At 50.4% G+C, this 9,856-nt stretch overlaps 1 protein-coding gene across 3 annotated transcripts; it reads left to right on the forward strand.

Annotated features, from left to right (window-relative positions):
* Window positions 1-343: 343 nt before the first annotated feature.
* Window positions 344-8,731, forward strand: LOC139701742 (interleukin-37-like). 3 transcript variants are annotated; one of them, XM_071601280.1, is made up of 7 exons: window positions 344-484; window positions 3,650-3,795; window positions 4,077-4,169; window positions 5,008-5,064; window positions 6,884-7,003; window positions 7,394-7,548; window positions 8,070-8,731. In XM_071601280.1, the coding sequence occupies exons 3-7, from the start codon at window positions 4,085-4,087 to the stop codon at window positions 8,310-8,312; spliced, it is 660 nt and encodes a 219-aa protein (XP_071457381.1). In that variant the 5' UTR covers window positions 344-484; window positions 3,650-3,795; window positions 4,077-4,084; the 3' UTR covers window positions 8,313-8,731. The 3 variants fall into 3 exon arrangements, 2 of the variants coding, with proteins under 2 accessions (XP_071457381.1, XP_071457382.1); XM_071601281.1 differs by lacking the exon at window positions 5,008-5,064; XR_011704251.1 differs by lacking the exons at window positions 4,077-4,169; window positions 5,008-5,064.
* The last annotated feature ends 1,125 nt before the right edge of the window (window positions 8,732-9,856 follow it).

Genomic DNA, 9,856 nt, shown 5'->3' on the forward strand with positions numbered 1-9,856 from the left:
GGCTGGGCCTAGGTGGTTCGCTGGGGTCCACTTGCTCACCAAGGGCTGGAGGGTCAGTGCCGACTGAGTGCTCACTCACTCGGGCTGACCATTTGTGGGGACTGTCTGAGGCTGCAACTGGGACTGTCACTAGGCTCCATGAGAGACTGAGAATGGCATGCAGACTGTGTTCCAAGAACAATATTCCAAGGGAGAGGAAGCAGGAGCTGCCAATCCCCTAGGACCTGGATGAGGCTGGAGATCGGCACGTCATTCCCCTGCATCCTATTGGTCAAGAGTCCAGATGGAGAGACACAGACTCCATCTCTCCATGAAAGGCATGTCCAAAACCTTGTAGTCATCCCTATTGGGTGACTGCTATCACAATTCCACATCTATCCACTCCCATTTTATGATCTCCAGTGAGGCATCAGTCTCTGGGATCATTGTGGTGGAAGACACTCCGGAGAGCTTCAGAATTCACTCTGCTCCAGACGCTGACCTGGTGAGTGGTGTGAACTCCCAGTGAACTGGAGCACCCTTCTGGGCTCTGGTCCCCGTGACTTTGGCCCTTCCTATATTCTGGTCCAAGCCTAACTCATATTCCTTAGCTATGGGTGTGCGTGGATGGGGAGATGGAATAGGACTTATTAACTTGGCCTGGCTGTTTTCTTACTGGGAGATTCTCTTCCTTATGGCTTTTCTAACTTTCTAAATATTATCCCTAGGACCTACTCTGAGCAACTTAGTCCAAAGTCCAAGAGCAGACTTTTTCCCCAGGAGGGCTTGTATTAGAAATCAGTGGGCTGTTAGTTACATAGGCAGAGGGAGAGGACAGAGCTTGAGAACAAATACCTCCATGCTCTGTGGCAAGGTACCAGGCATCACCCACTCTTCTATTCGAGGGTCTGGGATGACTGTTAAGGCAAATAGAGAATTAATCTTAGGAACTGCTTTTGGAACTGATTTGAGCTTTCTTTCCTTGGTGAATATTGGTCCCAGATGGCTGAAAGTAGCATTTCTTCAGATGGGTTCATGCCCGTCACCTAAGTGGATACATCTGAAGGTCGCTATGAATTTATCAGCCCTCTGTATGTTAGTCAGTTTTCTGTGACTACAATGAACTATCTGAGGCTGGATTACTTATAAGGAAAAGTTCATGTAGCTCACAGTTTTGGAGACTGAAAGTCCAAGCAGTATGGCCAGGACTCCTTTGACCACATGGCACCTTATGGCAGGAATAGTTAAGGGAGGGAGTCATCACATGGAAAGACAGAAAGGGACTAGTAACAACCTCTAAACTCTTAAAGGTCCCATTGTTTCCCACTTAGTCACACTGAGGAACAAACATTCAACATATGAACGCCTGGGAGACAAACCACACCCAAACCAGAAGTCAACCGCTCAAATGTCCCAAACCTCCAGGCTTTCCTGTTTGCAACATTTAAATAAAATTGACTTAAATTTGTACTTAACATTTGGTGGAAAACCAAGTTTCCCTGACCCTGTTTCCTGACCCTTCAAGGATATCCCTTGTGGGCACTGATTTCTTGTATCTGCAGATCTCTCTCTTGAGGCTCTTATATTTCAGTTATCCTCTGTGTTGGAACCACACTGTCTCAGAACTTTGGTTTTCCAAATAAACCAGTGTCATGAAGCATTTATTTCAGCCCAATTGTCCTGGTTTTAGAAATGCCCAGAGGAGTTTTAAATATTCCAGTGCTGAATCTGCTCCATGAACCAATTAAATAAGACTGTGTGGGGCAGAGCCAGGCTTCAGGATCTTTCAAAACTCTTTTGGATATTTCCGTGTCCGCCATATTGAAGAACATGTCATTCAGCACAGGGCTCCTCAGACACCAACGCATGGGAATCGGGTAGAGGTCTTGTTGAAGTGCAGGTTCTGATCTGGTCTAGGATGGGGCTCCAGATTCTGCGTTTCTTGTGAGTTTGTAAGTCTTGCTGAGGTTACTGATCCCCAGAGCGCACTTTGTCCAACAAAGAGCTGGTGGTCACAGGGATGGAACTGGTCTAGCCCACAACCCACCTGGACCCTCAGACGCCTCCTGGCAAGCATCCCACCGTGCTGCCTCCTTCAGACACTTCTCAGAGGTATCGGGTACTTTGATGGCCTTCAGCTTCTCCCTCTTCCCAGGCCCCCTGCCCTGTCCTTCCCAGGCTGCTGCTGCTTTACTGGGCTGATCCGTCTAGTCCTCGTCGCCGAGCAAGTCCTAATGCCACTGTGAAGTTTCCTCCCTCTCCTAACGGCGCCATTGACTAATCCCAGGGCAGTACTCTGCCCAAAGAATGCTGCTTCCCAACCCTAAATCACAGGTTTCCAAACTTCTCCGTTCTAATTACCATCTCAGGAATTTCTTCACTGCCTTCCAGCCAAAAGGAATGCCCAACAATTCTGTTTATTACATAGCTGGGCTGTAGCCACTTAATGGTAAGGGCTCAGAGGGGTCTGACAGACGTTTCTATGTTTGGCCTCCCACAAATGCAAGGAAGTACCCCAGGGTTCCACTCTTTAGGAGCCATGTTTCCAAATTAATAATTGGGTATAGATGTGACCTTCAAAATCCCCCATCAAGGTAAAAAGACCCTAAGCTGACGATTGTGTCTGGTCCAACTAGAAACTAAGTTTGATGGAAGAGATTTTGGGGTACCATGTTCTGCTACCAACCCCAACCAGGATCTAGCACAAGCGGGCCAACTCAACTCTGCTGTAGCCAAAAGATTCACCCTCTAGACTTATCTCCCAGTGGGATCTCCAAAGGGCTGTGGTTCCCACAGAGTATAAGGAAAAAAAATAAGTGCAGGACAGTTTGTCCTTTACACACATGACTCATCTAATATCAGAAAATCTAGGAGCAGAGCTTAATAATTATCAGACAGCTGCGTCATCTGATGGTGCAGCCGAGAGCCAGATCCTATACACAGTGATTCCCAGTTGTGGTCTTCGAGAGCTTTCAAAACTTGCCACTGCCTGGCCTCTACCCAGATCACCCAAGTCTGTCTCTAGAGACAGGAACCCAGGGACTTTTGAAGTTGCTCAGATGATTCCAAGATCCAGCCGAGCCAAAGTGCAAAAATGGTCTGTGGATCCATAGCATCTGTGTTCCCTGGAAGCTTGTGAGAACTAGGAGCTTGGTCCCCACCTCAGATACACTGAATCAGACTGCGTCTTAACAGGGCCCGGCTAACGTGTGCACCTGGTAGTCTGGGGAGCTTCTCCGGGCCACACGGAATCATGAAATGCCAGTGCTACCTGGTATCACCAAACCCCCTGTGTTATCTCTGGAGGCCCAGGGGTTTATAGAGCTTAGTGTTCACCCTGCACGCTGCTGGCCAGGCTGAGATGGGCATTCATATCTCATGACCTCCACCCTGGTGATCTCTGCAGTAGGGATTGGGTGGTGCATGTTGGGAAAACCTCAAGAGGTCCAGATTTGAACTCCAGGACTCTGCTACTTATTTCTCACTCTGTTACCTGGGAGATATTTCTCAACTTCAGTTTCTTCACCACTAAAAAGGGAATAAGAATATTTGCCCCATGCTCTTTGCAGCCTTGAGATGAGGATTTGTAAAGGGGCCTTGACCCTGCAGTGTGGGGTGCAGGTATCCAAAGGAAAAGCAGAAGCATCATCGTGAGCTTGCTCTACTCCAGGGCTAGAAGTTGAGTTCCGTGGAAGAACTATTCGGTGTGATCTGTGACCCAGCAGCACAAGCATCGCTGAGAACTCGCGAGACGTGTAGAATCTCAGGACCCAGCAGGCCTACTGAACCAGAGCCTGCAGTCCAGCAAGATCCCAGGTGATGTCTGGAGGGTCAATCCATATAGGAAATAAGACATGGCATCTGATAGCAAACCTCGGGATTGCTTGTGTGGGTAAAATCAAAGTAGACTTCTGTTCTGAGTTGGGATGATGGAGCCCTGTGGCAAGGGGCAGTGTTCCTGAGCAAGGCAGAGCACTGTCCTGCAGGTGCTAGACATGCCAGGGAGGTTTTGTAAGGTTCAGAGATTCCACAGACAAAGTTCTCTTGTCAACAGAGGTCCTGCCTGCTCTCATGTCACCCACTGTTCTCATTCTCAGCTGGGGCAATGTTTGCTTTGGGTGGCATCTCAGAAGTGGATACTAACCGTGGGTCCTGCATGGACCAGGATGAATCCCAGCCAGTGTCAGAAGGTAGGACACCTCTACAAATCCCTTCTGGACATCAAAAAGTGGTTCCCCACCGTGGCACCCAGAGAAGCCACGTTTCTCTGTCCAACTTGCAAAATATGTGAGCTCCTGGAATTCCCCCAGGCCCTTGAGTAGACAGGGACAGTTACAGAACATGGTGGAGATGGACCTTAGGTACAGTGTGAGCACACATAATTTTGATCCTCTGCTAAGATAAAAAATTTTAAAGCTCTGCTTCTCGAATTGACTTGTTTGCAGCTCTAAAACCTCCCTCAAAAAAAAAAAAAAAAAAGCAGAAGTAAAATCTTTCCAGTTGGAAAGCTTACTGAAGTTCCGGTTCCCCAAAGCAAGAATGCGGATTCCCCCTGAAAATAGAAAGGTTCTGCCTAGGTCAACAGATAGCAAAATCTTTTGTGATTCTTCCCAAAATATTTGAGAAAAATGGCCCTGAAAAGTCTTGCTATAAAGAACCCAAGTCAAGGGCTGGGGCTGGGGCTGAGCGGTAGAGCGCCTTCCTAGCACGTGTGAGGCCCTGGGTTCGATCCTCAGCACCACGTAAAAATAAATAAATAAAATGAAGGTGTTGTGTTCAACTACACCTAAAAAAATTAAATTAAAAAAAAAGAACCCAAGTCAACATAGTTGAATGTAGAACGTCAAAGCATTATTGCATGTGCAACCTCCTCAAGAGCATCAATATGCTTCTATGTGAGTGTTTTGCAGATCATACTTCAGAAACCACAGAAGTTAGGAATTAAACTATTCCTTAGCTCAGGGAGCATAAACCCCGTGCACACAGAACTGCTTTTGCTAATCTGTTGTCTTTGGCTCATGCCATCAGGGAGAGGCCCTCTGCTGCTGGACCTCGGCCCGGCTTTTGTGGCTTCCACCCACTCAGGTGATTGTCTAAGGGCCTTTGGGTACCAGGTGGTGGGTGGCACAGTCTCCTAGGATGTAGGGAATGCTCTCCTGGGTATGTCTACAGCATGTGGAGGGAAGGTAGTGCCCAGCCCCTCATTTTCAGCCTTCAGAGTCTTAACCTTTGGGGAAAGAATAAGGCCAGGAAGTGGACCGAGATCTGGTGCCCTGGTGAAAGGAAGAAAATTCACCTCTGGTGAGCAAGCAAGGACCAGGCGCCAGGCTGAGCACTTCCCATGGGAGAAGTCATCTAGTCTCCACAACAACTGTGCTAGCAAAGTCCTATGTTCAGAGCACCAGAAGGGTCACTGAGTCCTGTGGCCAACAAGGAGGCAGAGGGGTCTGACTGACGCCAGGGCAGGGCTCTTCCTGTCACTCACTGGGGTTGGAGGACTTCAGTGAGTCCCAGAGTTGCCAGCCGCCCAGAGCTTCCCCATCCCTCAGAGTCCTGTGACAATCTGCCGCAGAGACAAGAGTGAATGCTGGCCTGGGGCGGGTGGCCTCTCCCATCTGGCTGATGGCCAGGCTGATTCAGGGGGTGCTGGCGCACGCTCAGGTCCTCTGCTCACCCGCGGTCTCACCCTCTGACAAGCTGTAGGCGGGGCTCCAGGAGAGCCACCAGGGAACATGCCAGCGACTCCCTCGAGACCCACGAGACAGTGAACGCCAGCCTAGTGCTGTCCACTGTGAAGCCGCAGCTGGCCCTGCGAAAAGTACAGCATGAGTCCGAAGTCCATCCAGCATGGGACGCAGCAGTGGCCACATGAAGGCACAACGACCCCCATCAGGATGGGTCAAGGGTGGGCTGTTCAGGAAAGAAGAGGGTCCCAGCAAGGGATCGAGGGACTGCAGGGAGGAGGAAGCATGTGAGCCAGGGTTCCAGGATGGGAGGACGGGGACAGCAGATGACAGGGAGGGGGGAGGGACCTGGGGTCCCTGCCCGAGGCATCACCTTCATGAAGCGAGGGCGAGAGTCTGCGTGTGTGTGGACGCACTTGGTCACGCAGGGTCACTGCCCACCTGCCACGTGGCCAGCCCATTAGCACACCTCACCCCTGTTATTCCACTGGACTTGTCCCCTGCCCTATGTTCAGGCTCTTGCCCACCCCTGGTAAAACTGCATGCAGTCACTGCAGGAGGGTCATCGCTCTATCAAGGTGGCAGGAGGAACAAGTTCCCCACTTAGGAGTTCCCCAGCTGAATGCCCAGATTTTCCCATATTCAGGCAAATCCCTGGCCATCGCTGCAGTTAGTCCTGCCCCTCAGAAAGGGGTGGGCACACCCCTCTGGTCCTCCCTGGCTCCGGGGTCTCCTGCCTGGCAGCTCCTGGCTGCCTCCTGCCTTGTCTGCCATCCCTGTCCCTCCCCTGTCCTCATCAGCTGCACAGCCAGTGCCCGGGATGGCAGAGACCCATGCCAGCTGATCTTGCAGAGGGCAGGCCCACAGTGAGAAGATGCCACCACCAATAATAATAGTGATGGGCTTCGAGAACATTACGCCCACTTCTAGTGTGTCGGTAGCCATGAGCTTCCATGGGCTCCTCCCCACCTCTGATATCAACCCCAGCGGGACAGGTTCCACGATCCCCCTCTTCCTGGTGGGCAAAATGAGATTTTACGTGTCCTTCGCGTGCACAGCACCTCTTGGGAGTCAATGGAGGTTCCAAACCTCCTCTATCAGCGAGTTGGGGTGAAAGTTAACCAGAGGAACACATGTCCTCTGAGCCGTGGCCCCTTGTGGGGACCCGGGGCTGAATCCAGCCTGGCTGATAACGTATTGTCCCTGGTGCTGTTTTCCAGGCTCAAGAATCAAATCTGTAACTTGCAGTAAATTTCTAATTCGAGACCCAAACCAGCAGGTTCTGGTCCTGGAAGGCGGCGTCCTCAAGGCAGTTCCAGATAAACACACCAGAACCGGAGGTGACTCTCAAGCTTGCTCATTCAGTGCCAGATGTCTGTGTCCTCGCCCCCTAGCCTGGGTGGACCCCCCTCCAAAGGGACCACTCGGCCCTTCCCTTCTCTGGAAAGGACAAAGCACCGCTGCCCAGGAAGTAGCTTTAGGGCCACTGGTGATGAGAGACAAGGACAGTGGCCCCAGGAGTCCTCAGTGCCCAAGAGGTTCCCACAGGGGTCAGGACACAGGGAGAGGGGCATTCTGGGAATAAGGTGCTCTTGGCCCCTGGCCCATGGTGGGCGAGTTTGATCATGTGGCTAAAGGGAGGAGGGCTTCTGCACCTGAAACGTCAACAGAAAAACAAACAACAACAAAACCATCATTTTCGATCTGACCCATTTTTTAACTTTTTCTAGAGATCTTTTGCATAGCAACCTCAGAAGAGACATCAAGCATATCCAGCGGCAGCACCACAAAGGCAAATCATATTTTTTTGGCTGTCTGTAAAGGGAAGCTGTGTCTCTGCTGTGATAAAGTCAAAGAACCAAAGTGTCCCTTGTTAGAATTAAAGGTAAGAGAGCTAGGGGAAATACACCCTGCCCTCCCATCCAAGGAAGTGGAAAACCTTACTGCTAAGGCTGAAAATTTAAACTTTAGCAGGGACCACCCAGATCTTTCCTCTGTTCCTTCAGAGAGTAGCCTAGCTACTGTATTAGTCAACTTTCAGTTACTGTAACAAATACCCAGGCCAATGAACTTACTAAGACAAGAGGTTTGTTTTGGTTCACAATTTTGGAGTTTTCGGTCCATAACCCTTTGGCCCTAAAGCTCTAGGCCTGTGGTGGCTTACCAGCAGAAGCAGGCGCTGGAGCAAAAGTGCTTACATTATGGTCAGGAAACAAAAGAGAAAGAGGAAGGGGCCAGCATCCTACAGTGCACTTTGCAGGCATGCCGCCCAGTGACCTGAAGCCCTCCCACTAGGCTCCGCCCCTTATAGGTTCCACTGCCTCTCAGCCGCGCTACACTTAACCCTTTGGGGAACATACCGGATCCAAACTAGAGCAGCTATTGACAAACCCCTTTGTTTTCCAGAACAAGAACATCAGAGAACTAAACTCACTGGACAAGGAGCACAGCCTGCCCTTCACCTTCGTCCAGGAGATGGTCGGCTCCTACTTCACTTTGGAATCTGCCGCGAATCCTGGGTACTTCATCTACACCTCCAAAACACCCATGCAACCTGTGGGCATGACCAAAGAGCCAGGGAAAGAAAATAACACTCAATTTAAATTTCAAATTGCAAATGCAGATCTCAACTCAACTCATTCTGGTTAGAGGCTGAATATATGAGTGGAAATGTCCAGGCCACGTTTGACAAAGAAACGTGACCACAGCCTGGCAACAGCCGGCCCAGAACCACCAGCACTTGGTCAGCAATGCTGGTTACTCTACCTTTTGCCCCCATTTCCAACTTAGCCCCCCACCAGAGAAAGCCAACTCTGTTCCCCAATCACAGAGCTTCCTTGTGCTGACAACCCCGAACAGAACCCAGCTGGAGTCCACCCACCTCTCTCTCCATAGAGAAAGCTTTCCCAGTCCTCTGCCTCCCCTGGAGTCTCTGCCAAGCACCAGGGATGCTGGCCATTCTCTCGCTACATAGCGAACTCCGAATCAATAGCCGGAGCTTGTTTCCATTTGGGTGTTCTTCCTGATTTTAATAAGAACAGCAAATAAAATATCTCCTCCCCATAAATGTTGTCATAAGCAAGTTCATGGATTTTGCTTCTGGTGTCATTTGTCCCTTGTGGGCATGCAGTTTGGGTTAATTACAACATTCTAGGCTGGAGTAAATTACTGGGGAACAGTGGTCTCGATGTCTGTGGATGTGCTCTTCCCTAAGCCCACCTGAACTTCCCCTGGTCTGACCTCCCCATGCATCTCAAATGTAGGCAAGCCACTACTGGCTGTCACCTCCAACGGGCAGCAGGGGCAATGCCGAGCTGTGCAGCTAGCCATGTATGCATGGAGGTGACACGGGTTCTGGGCAAGTGATCCAATAGAGGAAGCAAACCCAATAGCCTCATTAGGGTCCCATGTCCATGGGGCATGGCCAGGCACCATGGGCGTGAGTCCTCACCAGGGAAGGTGGACAGCAGGGCCCTTGTCACCCATCTGTGTTGGTGTCAAAGGCAGGAAAGGCCCCAGTCCTCAGCAGAGAAGATGCCATCAGCCGGAGGAGGAACTCGGGGCCCAGGCACAAAGTGGACAGGGGAGGCGTGTTTGGGCTCCAGGATCTTAGACACTAGGTCCAACATTGTGGTGGCCTCGCCTACCCAGAAAGGGCATCTGCGACTGGGAAGCCTGGTCGTGACTGAAGGTCTGGAGCTGAGCCTCCTTTTATTCGGCTGCTCATCTTTCCCGTCTGGATCCTTAAGAAACACCCTATCTGTGTCCCTTAAGACTGATCTGCTGACAGCTCCCTAATCTGATCATTTCACCTCTGAACACTCTTGCCTTGTCTCACATCGGGTTTGGGGGGACCCCTCCTATCTAAACCCCAACATGGACAAACTCCACTTCACCTGGTTTTCCAGTAGAGAGGTGACTTAGTTCTGGAATCTCCAAGGTGTTATCTCTTCCAGCTGCTTCATCGAGGTAAAATGGACGTCTTGCCACCAGGATCAAACTGTTGGACGTCCCCGTTGTGTTCTTCATGGTGCCTTTTAATTGCAGCAGACGCCCTCCTTAAAGGAAGACTTTGCTCTCAGGGCTCAGATTTTCTTTATTTTTGGAGAGTGGTTTGTTACAGAACACTGTTCCACCAGGTCAATGAGGAGAAGCATAAAAAACCAAATCATTTAATGAAAAGAAGTGATGCA

Source organism: Marmota flaviventris, chromosome 14 (genome assembly GCF_047511675.1).
Source record: "Marmota flaviventris isolate mMarFla1 chromosome 14, mMarFla1.hap1, whole genome shotgun sequence".
NCBI lineage: Eukaryota > Metazoa > Chordata > Mammalia > Rodentia > Sciuridae > Marmota > Marmota flaviventris.